Below are 22,488 nucleotides of genomic sequence, written 5' to 3'. Positions count from 1 at the left end.
TATTAATAATTGATTATTTAATTATTAATATTGTTTATCTAATTTAAATGATATTATGTTTTAGTTTAATTTTAATTTATTTTGTTTTTAAATAGGAATAATTTATAATTTATTTTATTAATAATTGATAATTTAAATATTAATATTTATTTTATAATTTAATATTAATATTTTATTAAAAATTAGAATCAAGTGAGAGAAAGAGGAGAGAGAGAAAAATAATATTTTATATTAATAAAGTTGTAAATTTTTAAACTTGTAAGGGATATTTTTATCTTTATTAATTTTTAAATTTATTTTTCAACTATGAAATAGCTAATATCATAGGAAAAGGTGATATTAACTATTCCTTGATTTTGAAAGATTTTGAAGAATAGCAATTCCTATGGAATGGCTATTTCTTGGATCATTTTTTAACCAAATAAAGGAACAAAAATTCATTGAAAATAAGTCATTCCCCAAACCAAACATGCTATACAAGTTTTAAGAAGTACATGGGACACATGTTGGGAATCTGCCACAACAAGAAGCAATGAAGTCCACGACACTTTGAACCAACTCCGCCACCCCAACATTGGGCGCCGTCGTGTCAACCACCATCTTGGGCACATCCCCAACATCATACTCCGTGCATCCGCTATACCCTTTCACCAACTTCTCAAGCTCCTCCCAACTGGGTGGCTTGTGCCAACTCTTTTCCCTCCCTTCCAGCCTCTCCCGCCACTTGGCCTCGTCCAACGACTTACACTCCAATATCACGAGGCGGGCTCCAGCCGAGGCTGACAAGCTCAACAAACGGTCGAGATGGGTTCTACGAGAGAGAGGAGAGTCGATGACGAGGCTGAGGCCGAGGCGGAGCTGAGTGGAGGCAACTCGCCAGATAGCTTCATAGGAGAGGTCGTTGAGGAGGGAAGAAGATTGTTGCTGGAGATGAAAAGTGGAGTCGCGGATGTCGTCTTTGTCGATGAGAGGGATTTGGAGAGTTGAGGCTAAGGCGTGGGCTAAAGTGGATTTGCCAGTGCCAGGATGGCCTTTCATTGCTATTACCAATGGCTTCCTTTCCTCTTGTAATTCTTTGGCCATATTCTCTGTGCACGGGATAATAATGTTAAAGAAGTATAATCTCGAAGATAAGGTTTCAGTGTAGAACAAAAACAAAGAAACCGTAACCAATTATAAAGATATGGCTTCAAATGAACAAATCCATAATACAAGGTCACTCCCAACCCCAAAATTTTCAACCACCGTTACTTACATAGATATAGAATAAATAACCTGCAAGCAATGGTACATCCAAATAGAATTTGTGGTGGACATCAGTTTAGTCAAGGAAGATGGAGACTTGGAGGATAATGATGGTATCGATGAAGCTTTTAAGGGTTAAACCTAGACGTATGTAGCTGCTCAAGTAACAGCAGACTGGAAAAACATGCATGAGAGAAGGTCCAGAAGATGGGTACCAAAACCCTTTTAAATCTGAAGCCGTTTGAATAATGCATAAAAGAATGACTAATGGTTAACTTTCCAATTAATTTTGCTGGAAAAGTTAATTGGAACAAATATTAATCATGCAGAAAACTTATATAAAATGGCTATTTGGATGCCATTGGTTAGTAGTAATACTAGAGTCCATGTAACTATCGACTCTTATGTTAGCATGTAGTTCGGAAAACGATTCTCAAGCAAAGATCACTGAGTGGTTGAATGGAATGCACAACCTTCAAAACTATTGGGCCACACCTACACCACTATCTGTCTCCTACTCTGATTAGCCCTTTAGGACGATCAGCTTCATCCCTATTCACCTTCTTGTTTACAACATAACATTTTACCACCATCACTATTTCGACCTCTTCCCGCTCCCACGTCGCCGCTTGCAAGACTCTTCCCTGGAACCCTGACCCTGTAATTTAGACACGCCTGAACCAGAAGCAACTGAAATGGGGCCTTGGGATGAAGCCTGCTGTAGGCTCGTCCCAACTGACATTACTGGTGCCTGTTTGTTGCAGCTTGAGGGCTCAGTTCCATCTGTTACAGCCTCATATGCATGGACTTCAGCTTTCCAGTAACTTGACCTGTCAACTGGTAACCTATTTGTATTTGGACCCGAACCTCTCCTCCCTGGCAAGGGTTTGTCAATCTCAGTAGCACGTACCTTCAAAGTCAGTGAATCCACAGATTCTGCTCGGGTTGAGATACCTGATAGCCCATCATAAGACAGAATGCAGGCTATTGCATATATAGAAGCCCCAAGAACAGGAGTAAGAACTTGGTGTGGATGCAAAACCTGGAAAAAGTCAATCAAAATATAAGAACAAGCAGAAATAAAACATTTCTGGGCTGCACAAGCTAAATATGTGTTTTAATATTAATCAAAAGAAAGGGAAGGTGAGCAAGGTGCATTTTAGCTATTACGCGCATAAAAACACCGGAAGTACCTACCTTGGATAAGATTGCTGCAGATAATCGCTCTCTCAAGCAGTAGATTTGAGCAACATCAAATGCTGTTGATCTGAATGAAAGCCACCGATCAACAACTACCATAACAGAATTATCAGGAGAGGACATGACCTTCTCTTCATTTCCACCTGACTTACTAACCATCAACATTTCATCTCCATCGGTGTCACACTCATCAGCATCATCACTTCCATCATCATCTTCGTCGTCATCATCATCATCTTCGTTGTCATCATTCCCTTTAGCAGGAGCCACAGCGATCTCTGTTGCAAGCAGTAACAATGGAAGTGGCCCAATGACAGTACAGTTCCTAATGTGCATACCCCCATCTCCACGGGTTATTTCATCATACATTATCAAAGGGCAATCGTTGGATTGCTTAAGTGATAACTTAGAATTAATTGAGTGAGAGTGTAACCGAACTTTACTGCCACCAGCAGTCTCTACAACAAATCGTTTACCCTGTCTTAAAGGGAGCAACCTCCCCACCATTGGATACAAACCAGCCACAAGGACTGCGTGAAGTATCCCAGGATCATGTGCATTCAGACTACAACTTGAGACATCATCTGGAATAAACCCAAACCGCATCAGTTCAGCCTGGAGCTGCTTCCGCATGCCAAACAGCATATTCATGGTGCTTGAAGAGACGAAGTATTTCGAACAAAAACGTCCTTCTTGACCCCTTTCTTTTGCATGCTTCCAGCACTCAAAAGCAGCTATGACTGCCAGCTGATCACTTTGCCCACCATACAATGATGCAAGCTCTTCCCTAGCAGCGGCAGCCTTCTTCTTATCGTTAGGAAACATGGGAAGTACAAATGGATCCCTGAAGTCTGAGGCACATGCTAGGGTTAAAGCCGGATCAAGGCAGTTCATCAATATGGCAAAGAAAAGCATCTTGCTTGTCAATGGATGAACAGGAAGATAACCAAGCTTCTCTCCAAGTTCAGTCAGTTCCTCATCATATGAGAAAGCCCCAATATCTTGAAGAACACTAACTGCATTACGTATAGCTTCAGAAACAGGAGGGTCCAATGTCTTTTGCAAGAAATTCTCTACTTTGCAATTTGGGTCAAGCAACTTCACCTGCCAATGGGAACAAAATCATGCAACAAACTGTAACATTTACCCTAAACCTACTTACCTTCCTTCCCCCCACCCTCTCTCTTTTTTGTTTAAAATAAGTAAAATGCAAAACAGATTACCTGCAAACAAAGCTCCTCAATCGGCATTCTCTTAATTTCTGGAACTTGAAAGTCTGGCATAGAAGCTGCTCGAAGCTTTGAATAAAGATGATAACAAGTTCCAGGCTGACATCGGCCTGCACGCCCCTCTCGTTGCTTGGCATTTGCTTTGGAGACCCAAGAAGACTGAAGAGTTGATACATTATTATAAGGATCATAGCTTTTCTCTTTCATTCGACCACTATCTATAACATAGACAACGTCATCAATCGTAATGGAACTTTCAGCAATATTGGTTGAAAGGACAATTTTGCGGCAACCAATGGGTGGACGTTTAAAAACCTTCTTTTGCTCTGCAGATGGAACCATTGAGTGCAGAGATATTATAATAAATCTGGAAGAATCTTTGAAAAGGGGGTTGGCAAGTAATTTCTCTCGGGTTCTATTTATATCCTCCCACCCAGGAAGGAAAACAAGGATAGCTCCTTCATTTGTATCGATGCATATCTTCCTTAATAACTGCTCAATAAGAACAACATCAATAATTTCTGGATCAACTGCCTCTATATACTTATCCAGTAACTGTTGTTGTTCCCCAGAATTGGAAAGGAGACTTTGCATATGTTTTTTTATTATTTCAGCAGCTTCCTGCTGGTTTTCCTGCTCGGCCCACTCCAAAGCTCTTTTCCCATCCTTGGACCTTAGATGGCAGTCCACACCAAATGAGAGGAGCATGCAAACATCCGCCACCCTACCCTTTCCAGCAATCACCATTAAAGGTGTTAGTCCAGTCAAAGAATGCTGATAATTATGAACCTTTGACCCTCCTTCAACAGAAACCAACTCGAGAAGGGGATCAAACTCATCAGTTGTACAAGCCAAAATAGCTTCATCTAATGCAATCTTATCTTCTTCTGTTAATTCTGGGTCTTCATTTGGGACACTTGCACTAGCTGAAATAAGATGATTATTGTCTGCAGATTTCAAGATGGAAAGCACATCCTCCAAATAGAAAGCTTTTACCTGAATTAAGAATAGCCAGAAAATTATGATGTGATCCAATCTAAATAAAATGGCAGACAATTGGTGATAGAATTTTACAGGATATGTAAACCCAGGGACATGGATAATTGGGCAACCACCAAAATACTGCGAAAAGCGTTCAGCATCAAGAGTAGCACTCATTAATACCTATTGGATTATAAAACAAAAAGGAACAAGCAATTAATTGCAATCAAAATTTTCAATGATGACCATGAATATTTATTAACTAGAAAATTGGAGCAATCATCCTCCAAAAGATAAAATATAACATATGAGGGCTAGAACTAACCAGCCGTAGGTGAGGATATGAAGGAAGTATGTCCCTGCATATTGACATAGAGAAACATTAAAATGTCAAACATGCAATTAAACTATTATCTTCCATCTTTTAAGACAACATGCCGATACAATTAACCAGTAGCACTTGTCTAGGGAAAAAATAATTGACTTGATAATAAGATATATTGCTAAGGGTGCGCCTACATTTTTCATAGCTGTTGTGGCTGGATACAAGAAGCTAAGTGACTAGTGGTGAGGCCCAGCAAGAGAATGGATACAACTGCCATGCCCTTAGGCCTGACAATTTTGGACACAACACAATAACATGACACAAGAAATACGGAGTTAAACAGGTTTAGGTTTAGCCTTATTGTTTTTCGTGTCTTAACCATGGTAAGACATGGTTAACACGTTTAATTAATCGTGTTAAATGTATTATTGTGTTTAAAAATGTATAAGTGACAATTTAATCTTAACGATGGATTTTATTAATATGATAATAAATTTTATATATGTTATTTATGTTGAATTTTATTATATTTGATGTTATCAATATTTTGTTATAATTGTTTTTATAATTATTGATTTCAAATTTGAATAACAAAATTATATTTAATTGTAAATCTTTTGAGTTAATCATGTTAAATGTGTTAACCATGTTAGGAAAAATTGTATTTTGTTTAATTGTGTTTATTAATCATGTCATGTCGTATAAAAAATCTTGACACGTTTAATAAACGTGTCAGCTGTATCATGTTACACAATTATTAAACATATCCGTGTATATGTTTCAGATGCTAACACGAATAGTCATTCGTATCATGTTCCTGTTTAGCCTTATCGTATTTCGTGTCTCAATCGTATCGACACGATTAAGACACGAAAAAAGAATTGCCTGGTCCACATGCCATATTTATCATACCAAATTACTTCAGAAAAAAAAACTCTGCTCGAATCATGGATCCTTAACAATTTCAACCTTAACTAAAGACACGTATTAGGAAAAACTTGATGCTAGTTAAAGCAAGCAAAGAAAGTGAAATTTTAAATCACAGAACATGTACCTGATAATTGCCAGCATGAAATCACAGAAGCAGTCCCTTTCATGAATTTCATCCTAGAAAATTCAGAAAATTAGTAACTACAATTGCAAGCCATTATAACCCGAACAAAAAGGTGCATACAGATATGAGAACCATAAAGAAAAATATATGGCTTTGAAAATAAAATAAAGATGATCAGAAACACTTTTGTTTCAAAGGAAAGACAAGCACTAGACTGAGTTAGTTGAGATCCCCATTACCCCATCTACACCAGATAAACATATTCTGAAATTTTTGGAAGGAACCAATCCTTGAAAAAGGAACTAATTGCCAAGTCTAATACATCTTTCTTGCATGGAAGGGCCACTATATCATCCCCCTAATGTTAAAATTTTTGTTGACATAGTAATCAGTTTTCCTATCACTCATCCTAGCTTGACAGTTGAGGAAATACAGAACATTTTCCAGTCCTCCAGCTCCAGGACAAACACTAATCTTTTCTTTTTCTTCTGGGCACCCCCTGGGGGAGATAAAAATATAAGGTTGAGATTTGAGACCCAAAAGAAAAGGAAAAATAGCAAGAACAACCAACATGGTGCTATAAAATTCCGAGGAGTAGCTAAAAGGTGTAAAGAAAGAGTACACATGCCAGCAAAGACACAAAATAAGGTTTTATCTCTAAATTTAAGAACAGGGAGAGAACAAAATGAGAAACGACATTGGACTAAAGGCAACAGCTGAGAGAAGCTAGTTGAGCCCCAGAAAATTTCAACAGGAAAGGATAGTAGTGCTTAGAATTGGATCAAAACTTTGTTGAGTGGAGGAACTAGGTAGACTTGTTAAAGAATGTTTAATTTCAGTTTTCTAGAACTATAAATACTTCTTGTAGTATTAATAGAAGGGAATTTTTGTCCACAGAAAGACTTAAATTTGAAACCTGCATCCCTTTTTCTTGTCTTTCTTCAGATTCCCATGCACATGCCATTGAACCACACACTTCAAATGGACAAACCACTAAAAGCCCATTCCATTCATTTTCAACATAGCCTTTTACACAATAACCCTTAGCTTTTTATTGATGAACCACAGTACCATTAAATACTCCAGAAGGCACACAATATATTTCCTTCTCAAATAGAGTGGGAAATAAAAATCAGATTTTAGTGAAACTACTGGCATTTTTATAAATAAACCCAAGAAATTTCCAGGAATTCAGTAGGGGCAGTTGGCCCCACTATCCTCTGTCCCTATCCTAATATAAGTCTGTCTCTAGTGAAGGATGCTGGCAATACTACTTTAAAACTGTTAATACTAATTTGACAAGAGGTAATAAACCCGAGCATGTAAAGAATAGGTTACCAAAGACTCCTGAGTTTATGTTGAAATACATTTTTCAGCCCAGCTCATATTAAAAGAATCCCCCACAATTTTGCTAAAATTTAACTTAAATTAACCCAAGCATGTAAAGAATAGGTTACCAAGACTCCTGAGTTTATTTTGAAATATAGTTTTCTGCCCATATCACATAAAAAGATTCCCCCACAATTTTGCTAAATGTTCCAACTTTAAAAAGGCAAGTTAGTTAGCAAGTCTTTGTAATCAACTGAAACAATCAGATCTGAGAAAATTTACAAGCAAAACAAGAACAAGTTAAATACCATAATAATGTGAGTCATGTCAGAAATGTCTTCTCTCTTCGACCTACTGTTCGAAACCAGCACCCTCAATAATACCCCATTCGTGCAGAAGACAATCGATGAGTGCCGACCACCTTTCCTTTCCAAGCGAATCTTCATAAAAACTCATAACAATTAGCAACGTGTTATAAAATTTAAATTTTGTACCATACAAAGCCAAGAAAAATCTATGGCTCATTGTCAGATTAGCTAAATGCAGCATTTCCACCTAACCAAGAGATTGTCCAAGATATTTGACAAAACTACAGCAAACAGTAACTTATGGATAAATTCAAAAACAGGATAAAAGCAAGGAGCCACAACAAGAGAATAATATGTTATAAATCACTAACATTTAATTTGGTTCCAATTCCTTAAGTTCTTAAAGAACAACTCCAACGTTTGAACAAATGGTACAATGATGGTTCAATGCTTTCTGCTAAGAGTACCTCTGCACCTCTGATTTTACCATTTTCATGCAGTTAAAAGGCAGAGAGAAGCAAGCAGTAATTTCTGCCATAATTTTAACAAGTATGATTCACATTATGCTTGCATATTCAAAAAGGTTTAGTAACAGTACCTTGTATCCAACATCATTCCCAACATTTTCTCCTCTTTCATTAGAGATTCTCTCAGACACTAGATAAAGAAAACATCAAGAATATAAGAGTTTGCACACCATAAAAGCAGAAGATTAAAGGAAGCAAAAAAAATCAGGAAAAATGGTAGAACAAGGAAATTACAGGTCAAAGATATCTGCACCTGATGTAGCTGATATACGCCGAGGCTGAGTACACACTACTTTACAAGCCTTGCCTTTTCCCCACATATAGTCCAATAGATATTGCGGGACCTGGACCACATGTACTGCAAATATAAGTCACAAACCCAAAAACAAAAGAATCTGACATTATGTTTTTCATGGATAAGTGGACTCAGTTGCTCAGACTTAGTACAGGTGTCAGGTGCAGGTATTTGTCTAGATGTCTGACTCATCAATGGCCTTGAACATAAGACACAAGGATACAGCAAAAAACAATTCAAGTGAAGGATACAGTTGCAGGGACTCAATTATTCTTAAGTATAATATACACATTTAGTTAAATGAATTATTTGTTTGATTGTAAGAGGTGATTTCAATTAACATGATGATTGTAAGTGATGGTGAATATATTGATCTGTTCTCATGCATATGCTTAAAATCAGCTTAATTTGTAGGGGAAGTCCAAAATTCCATGGTTGTGCATATGGTTAATGTAAAGTCATCTAATTTCTGTTCTCCTCTTCCCTCATAACATAGCAAAATGGGTCTTTCCTTCTACATCTATGCAGCAAAGACAAGGGGATCGATCAGCCACATTCATCCTTCTTTATTTCATCTCTGTTTCACTTTCTCTTTTCTTTTTCTTTACTCATTGATTCGTTTTCTCTCTCCATAATCTTCCCAATATTTTCTCACCTCTCTCTCCTTACCTGTGATGGTAGCACCAATCTAGAAATCTCTTGCTGGCAGTGGGTTCTGGTCATGCGATTAAGACAAGTCTGAAAGTTTTATGCTGTGTCAGACACAAATCCCGGATCATGTCCAGAATTGTGTCATGTCAACACCAATACTTCTCAATTTTTGACAAGTTTGAGCAACATAGGTGGTGGAAGCTCATTGTGAAAATCCAGAATTACGATCCTAATATTCCAAAAAGTTCATGATTTAATACTATGCTACTCCTTCGAAAGCAGTCTATTAGTTTAGCATAAACATCCTACGACTCCTTTCCTCATATTAGACAAAATCTCAAAAACTCAAAAGTAGCAACTGAGATGTTTGTAAACTACTGTAATTTCAAGATAGAAATCAAGCTGTGCAAGAGTATAACTAATGCTATGAGTTTGCAAGCTGATAGAGACAAACTGAGAGAAAATCAAAGAATAAGCCAGTAGGAAAAACTTCACATGCAAGTCACAGGTCTGAGCACCAACTGAGAAACCTCAGTAGGAAAACCAACATTATCCAAGTAAGCTGAGAAAAGGTTAGCGTGCTGACAAGATCCCAGCACTTTGGCTTCCAAATTTCTGTCATTCTAAATCCTTTATTAGTTTACCTCACAGTCACAGGTAGAAAAAATGGCATTCTCACACAGCCTCTTATTCCCAAAACTAATGTAGCATTTTGGTGCAGCATCCAAAGGCCCACCCAAGGCTAGAAGTCCTTCCTAATAGTTCTGATGATTTTCGCTGAGATACTCGAATGTGCTTTCAATAAAGCATGTCCCACTAGAATACCATCCAAGAGAAGCTAAAATAATTAGTTTTTATCTCTATAGTTGTAAGGTAAGTAAATTTTAAGCAATAAAAACCAATAATGTAATTTGGGCCGTATGTTTAGCTTCTGGTGCCTGCTTTGTTCCTACTTTACGGCTCTTATTACCAAGCTAGGGGAACCCTTCCAGTGATGAAATTGGAGAAGCTCTGGTACTCTACCCACACCTAAAAATCTAACTTCTGCATCTTTTTTTAAAACACATATTTATCTTTGCTTAAAATTCATGGTTGAGAGTTTCATCATGTTGGTTATCAATAGAACCCGTTAAATAGGACTCATTTCACTTGCTTATATGCTGCTAATATAGTTGAAGGAGAATTGCAGCTGTCAAAAGCAGTCATAACATATGCAATTAGTAAAGCATAGTAGTTGGTTAACCACAGGTGCAAGTTGCAACAGAATTGGGCGCTGTTGCAGAGTGATTAACCAAACATGGGACAAGACCAAAGACAGCGAAAATTACTAATTACCTTTTCAATTTGTGAGTAGTAATATGCTCATATTTTAAATAATGTATGCTATAATGATCAAGTAATGGCAGATCTAACCATAAATTTAGTAAACTGAACTGACCATTGGACCAGCCAACTATTAGATCCCATAAGTGATCCAGTTTTTAGGAAGCTTCTTAAGATTTAATTTGTAGACAAAGTGAAAAGTTCTACTAGATATGAAGTCACATTCCTCTTTCCTTTCCTCTATTTAGGATAAAGAATAGATTCCTAAATAAACCAAAAGGAGGTGTGATGAATGGCCAGATAAAGGAAAGTGTAAAACCAAAAAAAAAAAAGAACAAAGGATATAAATAATAGTCAACATGAGATGCCCAAAAGCCAATAAGTAAAAATAACTCCTGTGCACCCCAGGAAACAAAAAACCTTCACCATGCTGTCTTACTTCTCACCAGATGAATCCAAAAAAGTAATATAGAATCACAAAAAAAAAAAAAAAAAGTGAAAGATAGTCAACTGAGGCTTTGAAATTCTTATATACCTAAATTATCACAAATAAAAGTGCAAAAAGGACCCATTTTCAATGTGAGGATACCAACTTGCTACAAGTGACAGATCCCTCGAATGGAATCATTGCTGTATGTCTATTACTCAAAGCTTTAAGGGACAATTACTTCAAAATGGCTCAGTCAAAAAAAAAAAGGGGGCGAGAATTAGAGAATAAAGAGAAGAAAGGCAGATAGAGTGGCATAGTACCACAGTATAATTTGAATCACATACTATATAACTTTGAGGTAGTTAGTACTTCTATAAAAGGAACTGGTTATTGATGTTATTTTCTTTAAGAGAATGAGCATCATACCTTACTTCTGGCTTTATTTAATTATATAGATTTATAATATATAAATAAGTTTTTTAAAATATTGTATATGCTTTCTTTTAGATTTATATAGTAAGTTTTAGTTTATTATCTTTAAGCAAAATTTCATTCATATTGATATTCATGAACTCTATTGTCATTTGATTGATTGTCCCCATAGACAAAATGCTTAGAGTTTGACGGTCAACTCCAAAACAAGGCATAGACAAAAAGCTTAGAGTTTGACGGTCAACTCCAAAACAAGGCATAGACAAAAAGCTTAGAGTTTGACGCTCAACTCTAAAACAAGGCGTCATCATAAGCATTAACATGTGAACAATAGGAGACAAATAAAGAAAAGCCTTCACTAATCCCTGCTTCCAACTTTCTACTAATAATCCTAGAAGTAACATAGCACAAAATGTATAGATTAGCATCTATCCCAGCTTTATATTCATCATGTGGAATATTGTTATTCTGTCTGTGCAGACTGATCAAAAAACAAAAAAGACAGAAAGGAGTATTTTTTAAAACAGATAATTGAACATGTTATATTATATATACCATAAAGAAGACAGAGCAAAGAATTGGTTACCTGTGTGGTCTTTCCACATCCAGTCTCACCAGAAATGAGCACAACCTATATTGGAATTTAGAAGAAACTATAAGTATAACAATATGACATTCCAATCATCCAGCTCTAGTTGGAAAATATGATTTCTCATTGGGAAAATAACAAATCACATGCATTGAGACAAAGATAGAAATTAATCGGAGAAATACTAAAAGGAAAAACTTTGTACTTCTACTACATTCTGAAATCTGCATACCAAGGAGATACATCTTAAAAACAAATACATAAAAGGAAAAAAAGTGACCTGATGAGATTCTACTGTGGACGTAATCACATCCCTAAATGAAGCAATTGGCAGCTTCGACATCTCTTCATTAATCTGCATGCATGATGTCAGAAAAGTTTTACTCACAAGTCACAAAGTAATTTACAGAAAGTACAAAATCTTCCCTTGCTGCACAACAGAGTAAAAGTAAACGGCACACAGCCAAATTTTCTAAGTCAGCTTGTAAGGAAGAACCTGTCTCAAATTAGGATCCTTCTCTATCCTAGATGCAAGTGTTTTAACCTTCTCTGCAATCTCAGTGTCACTCATCAATGGCTTGGAGAAAATATCATCTTTCTTCTTTCGTACTTTAGCAGTTTTTCCACTATATTTTCCAACTAATTTCTCTCCAAGCTCTCCATCATCAGGTGGATAATGTGTAAATAAGTCCTGCAAAACCACTTGTGCCCCCCCTGAAAATGTCATATTCGTGAGACTCTCCATCCCTTTCATATTGTCGACTTTCCCTCTAATTTTGTAGACAGAGATACGTCTCTGGCTCCCACGCCTGAAAAAAAAGAAATATTCAGACTCTTACAAACCCATATTGGAAAATTAAATTACTAAAGCACATTCAAGACAAAAAAAGCAGCAAGCTTTCATTCCACACAAAGCAGGAATAGATAAAACTAGTAACATTGTTAACTGTAATGTTAGCAATATTAGTCATAGATGAAACTAGCAATTAACACTTACCCAGAACTTTTGGATTTCATACCCATTTTCCGGCATGCCCTGTGCACGAGTGCTCGTTCTTTGTTTGAAAGGGTGGAATCAAAGGTATACACTACAAAAAAGCATCCAAAAATTGATAAATTAATGAAAAAAATTAACCCCAAAAAGATACTACGGGCTGTGCAACTTTACAAGAAGGTTTGTTGCATAAGAAGCAAATAGCATTCTTCAATATCTTTCTATCCATTCAACATTAAGGAGTACTAATCACCTAAATAATCATTAAAAAAAGGCAAACCATTGTGTTCAATGTAAAGATCCTTACAAGCAAACAAGACATAACTTTCTTCAATTCTTGGCATTCAGAAACCAAAATTTAGGCTACTAGCATTAAGTTCCAACATTTCCAAACCCTAAAAATCTTCCATCTCTTCAATTGCCACAAATACTGGCACACATTCATTTCAGAAGCAGCTAACAAAGTGTTGTAATTTTGAAGAACGCATTCCAAAGAAATTATTAATCAATCTTATACCTTAAAAATAACCAAAAAGAATTCAAAAAACCATAGTCTTAAGACACTCAATACAAAAAAAAAAAAAGGAAAAAAAGCTATAAAGTCTCACTCTTTCTCATGCACTTTATCTCAAAAAATCGAAATATGAGAGAGAGTCAGAACAAAACCTTCATCTTTCGATTCACGAAACTTCTCAAGTGTTTGGGCCAATTGGATCCTCGTGGATTCAGCGACGCTTTTCTTCTTTCCCATCTTTCGCCGTCTTTGTTTTTCTTTTTCTTTGCCCCGTTTTATTTAGTTAATCGCGAAAAACAGACGCAGAGAGCAAAGAGATACCAGAAGAAGAAGAAAGAAAGCAAGTGAAACTCTTGCAAGGAGAGGCGGTTTCTTTCAAAGGGTTTTTGCTCTTTATGCCCTAACAAAGGAATATGCCTTCCCACTTTCTTGCATTTTTAAACATCCTCTACATCTTGAAACTATTTTATTTTTAAATAATAAATATGACATCAGATTTAAAATTATTATTATTATTATTTTCATTTTCAATTCTTTCAATTTTATTTTTTGTCCTTCCTTTTCCACCTTTCTTCCTCTTCTTTTTCTCCAATTTCTACATCTTCATTTAAGATCACTTCTTTCTACAAGCCAATTGAGATAGATTTTGCATTTTAAGCATTTACACTTAATAAAAAATATTCTTTTATTTTCGTACGGCTTGAAAATGCTGGTTACACGAAATAAATAAGTTTATGAACTATCATATGTTTTGCAAAGAGAAATTATGAAAATTTATAATTATATCATTGTTATTGTATTAAAATATTATTCTTAAATTGTTTCTAATTAATGTTTTATTAAAAAAAATAGATATTGATAACTATAGAGACCAACACATCATTATATTTTTCACTTGCAAAGTGGACAATCGATATTATAAGTCGAAATATAAAAATACTTGTACTTAGTATAAAAACAACTTTAGTTATTTTGCATGTGTCAAAATAAGTTAAAAACTTTTTGAACAAAACTTTCCTTAACCATTTTGTAAAATAACTATTTTAAAAAAGGAAAAATTATAAATTATCAATATTATTAATATTTTAATTATAAATTAAAATATTATATATAAATTATTAATCTTTTAAAAATTATTAAAAGTTATAATTAAATTATTAATAAATTACTAGAAAATACTAAAATATGTTAACAAATTATTAATGTTTTATTTTAAATTATTAAAAATTTATAATGAATTCTTAATGTTTTAATTATAAACTATTAATACTTTATATAAATTATCAAAAACAAATTAATATTTCAATTATATCACAAAATTATAGAGATAAATTATTAAAAAATTAATTATAAATTATTAATAAACTATTATTAAAAATTATCAATATTTTCATTATAAATTATTAATACTTTAAATAAATTATAAATTTTTAATATTTTGATATTTTCAAAAATAAAAATAGAGACAAGATAGTATAAAATAAAAAGTAAAAATTATCAATATTTTTAAATAAATAATCAAAATATTAATATTTCATATTAAAACCAAAAATTACAATAAAGGGTATTTTGTTTCTTTTAGCACTTATTCATTTGTTATTCCAAAGTTACTTTTACTAAACAAAAATTGAAATATGTTTGAATAACAATTTCATTACATGAATTAAACTATATAATAATTATTATTATTTTATTCTATTTTTATGAAATAACTATTTTATTCTTATTTTATTCCATTACGTGAACCAAATGTGATGTCAGACGCTTGTGAGGAAATCACCAAGAAAGCATCAAACTCAGTGAATCGACTTCTTTCTTCCATATAAGATTGCATTTAGTACATTGCTGAAAATGTTATTGTTGGGAATGTGATTACTGAGTATGTAATTGCTAGAAATGTAATTACTAAAAGATAACTTTACAGCGTTTGGTATAACATGAGAAAGTGATAATTATGGAGAATGTGATTGCTAGAAGGATTACATTGTAAAGTTTGGTTTGAAAGCATTTTATTGGAATTTAGTGTAAATGTACTAAATTATCTTTATGTATGAAAATATAAAATTGAATAAATTTATATTTTTTAATATAAAATTTTAATTTTTCAAATTTATCTTTAAAATAACAAACAATAATATGATAAAAATAACATAATATTTTAATATTAATTATTTAAATATTAAAATACATAAAATTATTAAATATTTATTTTTACTAAATATTTAACTTGAAAGGGTATATTTATCAAACCAATTCTCTTAACTTTTCCTCCTCCATGGGAAAGTCACTTTCCCTCCAACCCAAAGGGAATCACATTCCCTTTTGGTCTTGCAATGTCATTACATTGTAAAAGCGTTACACCAAACATAATAAAGTGATTACATCCAATTAAAATTCTTGTAAAGTGCTTTAACTTCCTCAATACCAAACGGGACTTAAGATTGACTTCCCATACTCTATTGCTTCAACCTTCATTTCTTCCCTTGAGTGGTGACTCATCATACTGCATCTCACGAAGAAGATTTGTCATTCTTTGAATTATAACCTAGTGGATTGACAAAGAAGAAGAAAGTCGAGATATTGCATCTAACCTAGAAAAGTTATCCTATTGCTACCAATTGATATTCCCCATTAGTGTTGGTTGCGTTCCAACTTCTCCTTGTGAAAATAAAGCTATGATTGTCTCTCTTTTAAATAGCATTTTACTCTACAACTATAAGCAAATCCAATATCTTTTAAAGTTATTCGTAATTGTCATTCATATGGATCATCATCGAAGGCTGTACAAATAGATAGTTTGTGATTTGGTGTAACTCGAGCTTGATGTTGAAGATTGAAATTGTGCTTGAACACCTTGTGATTACAACTCTAAGGGTAAAAGATATAATGATCTTATTCTTTTGATTAGGGTTTGTCTATGTTAAATCACCAAAATTTATCTCTACCTAATGGAAAAGTTTTAAATTTATATTGCACTTGTGATGTGATTGCACGCCTTTTTTTTCCAACAGTCTTTTTAAATTCAAGTATCACTTTTACTTTCTTTAAAACTCATACAAAGGTTGAAAAATCCAATCGCTTGATGTGAAAAAAGCTCGTTATCAATCTTTTTTATCTAAATGTGATGGATCACTTATTTGAATATATTTTCGTTAATGAACTTAACTTAAGTTCATTAAAAAATAAATTTTAATTTATGAAATAGTTTTATGATTTAGGAATACAATTACTCACGAGAAGGTATTAGCACCTCACGACGCTTGTTCACAAAATAACACTAGTTAATCATGCATTATCTTATTTTTAACCTTAACTAATAAATTTTGATTTCCTTCTTACGTATATTTCCCTTAATTACTAGTTATTATTATTATTATTGAACAAGAATAATGAGAATGATCTTGAGATGCGTGAGCAAATGAAGGAAAACAGTGAGATCATGAAGATTGTGAAGAGCTTCATAAAGCTGATGATGCAAGTGATGGAAGGTATTTTGTTTTCTCCACCACAACAAGCAGACACTTTCGATCTACGTGAGGTTATGAGAGGTGATGATGGCGCCTCATGATGTGTTGGACTTGTTTTGTGTATTTTTTCCATTATTTTTTTATATATAGAAGGAAAACAAAACATTACATGAATCTAGTCCAAGCTACTCCTAAAGCATTTACCAGAATATAAGGTGAAATCCTAGGTGGAGGGGACATAAATATATGCAAACCTAAACTAAGGTTTTCATAGTATATTGTTTTTTTATCGGCACACTAATTGACTTCACGATAAACATGAGAAATAAAGCACTCTTAGTCTCTCAAAAATAACTCTTTGATTTTTCTTATCAAGTGGCCATTTGGATCCAAGTGTTGATCAACATCCGTATGAGAAATTTTTTGGATAGCAAGTAAGGAATCTAACTCAACTTGTAATCTTCTATATCCCTTGTTCTAACACAATAGTAAGTCTTGATAAATTACCCATAAATTGGCTGTAAAAAAGAAAAATATGCCAAGTTTAAATATAAAACCAGTTAGTCGATTCCCATTATCATCACGAATCAAGTCTCCTGTTGCGGCTAAACCCAACTATCACTTAGCATTGCCATCCATGTTCCATTTAACCAAATTAGGATTTGGTCTCCACCAGCTTACTGCGAGCTTCTGTCTCGTTCTTCAGTGTTCAATGCACATGACATCCCAAGCTTGCTTTGTCTTGGTCCAAATCTGCAGCCATGGATTCGTGGGACCAGTAAAAGACTTATTAAATACTAGATGATTTCTCCAATACCATATAAGCCATATTGTATGGGCAAAGAGAATCCCTCAAGGAATGCCAGCCCTAATCCACTCTGGATTAACTTGTTGCCATAAAGACTTGAAAGCATCACAATCTCGTAATACATGCAAAATTGTTTCAAGAGCTAAAGAAGAACCCATATTTCTAAAGCAAAACCAAGATAAAGTTGGTAAAGACTCATGGAGAACCCGCCACACAAAAAGTTCAACCTTTCTTGAACTTGAGATTTTCCAGATTTTAGTCTAGAAATCATAGTTGCTAGTATTACTTTGGAGCTAGATTGCATATGCAGTCTTCATAAAAAACAAACAATTAGTTGTAATCCACCAATAACCCACATCTTCCTTATCACTTAGTGGGTCAAATCTGAACAGATAAAATCTATAATACCGTCTGAAGAGGTAGAACTTAGGATAAGAAGTCAAAATCCCAATTCCCAGTATCATCACAATAGCTTGCCACTAGGAGGGATATCTCGACCTTTGACAATGATCTAGTTGCTAGATTAACTAAGCGACTTGAGTCAAGCCATACATCAAACCAAAAACTAGTACTGTGCCCATTGTTTATATTCACCTCGATGCCTTTCGAGAGAACATCCCTGCTTTTTAAAATGTTTTGCCAAGTATGAGAGTCCATTGATTTTGCACTTACTGAAAAAAAATCCTGGTGCTTTAAGTATTTCTTTTTCATCAACTCAACCCAAAAACAATCTTTATCTCGCCACATATTCCAACTTAATTTTGCTAATAAAGCTAAATTCAATTTTCTAATTTGTTGAATATGCAAACCACCTTGATCCTTAGGTAAACAGATTGTTTCCTAGTATAGACCTTTTCAGTTCCCCGCGTGTGCCCCCATACAAAATTTCTATTTAGTTGATCAAGTTCTTGAACAAGATATTCTGGAAAGAAAGATGTTTGCATTAAATGAGACGCCATGGCACTTGTAACAGACTGCACAACATTTCGAACAGCCATGGAGAGATGTTTATTGCCCTACTTTTCCAGGCAATTCTTCACTTTATTCACTACGACAGAGTAAGTATCTCTAGTGATTCATCTATGTAACATCGGGGTGCTTAAGTATTTTCCAAAATCCTTAGCCAAAGGGATTTTAGCAATATTGCTTAGTTGTTTCACATATGAAGGACTTATATTAGACGAAATGAACATTCTTGATTTGTTTAGACTAACTTTCCACCCAGAAGCCAAACAGAAAAGATCAAGGGTCCTCATCATGGTCTTAACCTGATTCTATGTTACAGTCCTAAAGAGCATTAGATCATCCACAAAGCACACCTGTGATAAAGCAGACCCACTCTTAGTTAAATACAAAGGTTTCCATTTTCCAAATCTGACTTCCTGCTCAATTAAGTGAGAAAGTTTCTCAATATAAAACAAAAAGAGATAAGGTGACAATGGATCACCTTGTCATATACCTTTGGTAGAAGAGAATGTTTCTGTGGTTTGTCCATTCCAAATAATGGAAAAAGTTGGAGATTGTATTGTAAACATTATTAGTTTAAGCCATGAGTCTGGAAGACCAATCTCATTCAGAAACTTCTGCAAAAAACACCATTTCACTTAATCATGTGCCTTCTCTAAATCAATCTTTATTGCTAAAACACCATCTCTTTTCTTTAGTTTTCTCATAATGTGTATGACCTCCCGTACCATGATAATGTTATCAATGGTTTGTTTACCCGAGATGGAGGAGGATTAAGTGTTGGTTATCATATTATCACGTAAAGGTCTTAAACGGTCCATAAGGATTTTACTATTAATTTTCAAAGGTATCAAACATAAATTGATCAGCCTGAGTTGCATAATTTGCTTTGGGTGCTCCACCTTAGGTATCAATGTGATCAAGGTATGATTTAATGCGATTGGAAAAGAGCCAAAAAGAAATATCTCTTGCGCAAACTGTGTGATATCTGGTCCTATAGTATCCCAACATTGTTGATAAAACCCTACCAGAAATCCATCGAATCCTCGGCTTTTGTGGGGATTCATATCAAATATAGTTCACTATAAAAAATTTGACTATTTCCAACAGAATTTTTCGTTGGAAATAGCCCTTTTTCCATTGAAAATGTTTATTTTCAACAAATTTTCAACGGAAAAGTTCGTTGAAAATTTGAAATTTTGCCAATTTTTTTTAGAAATCTATTGGAAATTTCCAATGAAAATTCCGTTGAAAAATAATTCCATTGGAAATTTCCGTTGAAAAACCTATTTCCAATGGAAAAACCAGTTGGAACAATTCCGTTGGAAAGCCTATTTCCAACGGAAAAATCTGTTGGAATTTTTTTCGTTGGAAAAATTATTTCCAACGGAAAAACATTTTGGCATTTCCAACGGAAATAATTTTTCCAACGGAAATTTCCGTTGAAAATATTTTGACCTATTATTTTTATAATAAATTTTCAAAAAAAATTATCAGTTTTCATTCAGATACTAAATTTAATTCCGCATTCGAACTGTAAAATATATAAAAGAAAAACACATTACAAAATTGAGATTTAAGTCCTAACATCTAATTAGAAATTATCCTTAACACACAATATATAAATTAGTTTGATACATATGAATATTAAATATAACTAAATTAAAAAGTATCCAAGTGTTTGCACTGAAAATTATACATCATGTGAGGGAATTTTTTTTTCTTACTTGTCAAGTCTTGAAGGTCTCGCATCGTGAAGGGTTGAACGCGCATTACTCATGAACATGGTTTCCATATGTGCCATAAATTCACTCATGCCTTCCGCCATCACATTTCTCATTTCTTCACGTATTTCCTTACGTATCTTATTCAAGTTTTGTGCAAGATTTTTCACTTTTTCTTCAATGCATTTGCGGGACTGTTAAAGTTTGAGTTCATAGGGCCACACGCAGACTCAGATGTTGCTACATTGGATTGTGTTCCATTAAGTAAAGCTGTAGCAGGGACACGAGTGCCAAACCCATACACGTGAGTGCGTGTAGTCTCCTTCCCTCCAATTACTTCAGTCCAAGCATGTGGATCAAATTCTGGCTGAGAAGATGACTCATCGCCATACTTCTACGACAGAATTATACATTTCCTACATAAAAACCATAATTAATGATTAATATTGAAGTAGAACATCAACTTAGAAGAAATAGTAAAAATTAATGAATTTTTACTTACATTCGTAGACTTGGACTTGTTATCAATAAATTCACCATGACCCCCTGAGCGCTTATGAGTACGGTTGAACACTTCCAAGAAGGTAACATCTCGTTTTAGCTCAATTGCCTGAATTTATTAACAATTATATTTAGTCAATCATAATCGATATATATATATATATATATATATATATATATCCTGATATATATAACATGTAAAGCAAAACCGAAATCCAACTACTAAACTTACAATTTAAATGAAATTCACGGGAAAACATACATATTAATTCTGAGTAACATTAATTCATACCATCCTTTTTGCATGAACCACAAATGGAACTGAACCACTAGTGTGCTTTGGAATGCTTCCTTCTTTTGGCATTAAACGATTTTACCTTGCTTTTCGCGATTTGTTTTGCCACTCTTCTGTACCCCATACTGTATCAATCAGGGTGTCTCATATTTTATTTGTGATCCATTCCCTCAACATGCCTTTGCATTCTGTAATGTTGTTAGTTTTGGCTTCAATCATTGCTTTATGCCTTTCTTCTGAAAGCATGTCTCTTAATCGATCGAAATTTTTTTTTCCCATATGCGTCGAACTAAAACATCTTTCTGTGCAGACCAAACACATTTTTCCTACAACATAATATAATACAATAATTTAACAAAGTTATACAAATTAATGGAAAAGAAAATGCTTAATAAATAAATAACAAACATAGTACCTGAAATTTTCAAAACATTAAGTCTTTGATATCATCATTAGGGACTTTCCTCCATGTCAACCATGGACCATGAAAGTGATTTTTGATGATCCTTGTTATTGTAGATGTGACCCCTCTCTCGAAAAAAGTGCTTGTAAAATATTTCAAATAATTGTATATATTAAAATTAAAAAAATTTAAAATTTCGTTGAAAAATATAACAAGTTTAACAAGATAACATACCTATCCCCAATAGGAGTTATACGCAATCTGTCTAATGGATCTACAAAAGTCTGTAATCTTACATTAAGTCCCTTACCTCTTAATCTTGACGGTTCCTTATTTGCATTTCCACCTAAATCAATAGATGGGGATCTTGTAATATCATGTGTATATGTCTCATTTTCTACTTGCATCGTACAAAGATTGTGTCTCAAATGGCGCATCATTATTCTCCTGCTGCACCTGCTGTGGAATGGATATATCATCACACGTTTGGGAACTTGTAGGCACAACCATACTTGCCGATGCATATGAAGACCTAGGTCTCGATTTTGATTGCTTCCCTTTAACCATCGTTCCTGCAATATTGTATTATTAAAATCCCATTATCAATTATTATTAATATGATTATTATTATTATAACAGAATAAAAAACATCAATTCACATCAATGACACATATAATTCTTAATTATTAGAAGCAAAGCAGCAATCATATATTAACTAATTTCAACATTTATATATTGATTTTAACTCAAACGTTATAATTTTACATCATGTCAAAATACTTTAATATTATAAAATTAAAGTTAAACAATATCGTAAAAAGAAAATATGAAACCAATATCGTACGTGCCTACCGTCATCATTCACTTCCTGAATAATCAAACTCATGTTCTGCATTAT

The 22,488-nt window shown here is 33.9% G+C and overlaps 2 protein-coding genes across 2 annotated transcripts; both read right to left on the bottom strand.

The window, feature by feature from the left end:
* On the bottom strand, positions 437 to 1,199 carry LOC18612207. Its single transcript, XM_007048872.2, has one exon. It carries the CDS (start codon positions 1,081 to 1,083, stop codon positions 484 to 486), a length of 600 nt encoding a protein of 199 aa, XP_007048934.2. The 5' UTR covers positions 1,084 to 1,199; the 3' UTR covers positions 437 to 483.
* Positions 1,195 to 13,842, bottom strand: LOC18612206 (DExH-box ATP-dependent RNA helicase DExH6). The gene is made up of 14 exons (XM_007048869.2): positions 13,579 to 13,842; positions 12,916 to 13,006; positions 12,415 to 12,727; positions 12,199 to 12,273; positions 11,916 to 11,960; positions 8,452 to 8,542; positions 8,270 to 8,328; positions 7,672 to 7,803; positions 6,035 to 6,087; positions 4,981 to 5,014; positions 4,749 to 4,838; positions 3,669 to 4,670; positions 2,443 to 3,549; positions 1,195 to 2,287 (listed from the first exon to the last, which is right to left on the bottom strand). The coding sequence occupies exons 1-14, from the start codon at positions 13,661 to 13,663 to the stop codon at positions 1,841 to 1,843; spliced, it is 3,624 nt and encodes a 1,207-aa protein (XP_007048931.2). The 5' UTR covers positions 13,664 to 13,842; the 3' UTR covers positions 1,195 to 1,840.

Source organism: Theobroma cacao, chromosome 1, assembly GCF_000208745.1.
Source record: "Theobroma cacao cultivar B97-61/B2 chromosome 1, Criollo_cocoa_genome_V2, whole genome shotgun sequence".
In the NCBI taxonomy this organism is placed as follows: Eukaryota; Viridiplantae; Streptophyta; class Magnoliopsida; order Malvales; family Malvaceae; genus Theobroma; species Theobroma cacao.
The sequence above is the reverse complement of the archived record's forward strand: the minus strand, read 5'-3'. Positions and strand labels throughout refer to the sequence as shown.

What these genes read in the sequence shown, in the direction of transcription:
- LOC18612206 (XM_007048869.2), bottom strand. Translation starts at nt 13,663, where the DNA reads ATGGGAAAGAAGAAAAGCGTCGCTGAATCCACGAGGATCCAATTGGCC. An exon ending in GCGTATATCAGCTACATCAG is followed by an intron (nt 8,329 to 8,451) that starts GTGCAGATATCT and finishes TTCTTTATCTAG; the next exon opens with TGTCTGAGAGAATCTCTAAT. An exon ending in CATATCCTCACCTACGGCTG is followed by an intron (nt 4,839 to 4,980) that starts GTTAGTTCTAGC and finishes ATAATCCAATAG; the next exon opens with GTATTAATGAGTGCTACTCT.
- LOC18612207 (XM_007048872.2), bottom strand. Translation starts at nt 1,083, where the DNA reads ATGGCCAAAGAATTACAAGAGGAAAGGAAGCCATTGGTAATAGCAATG.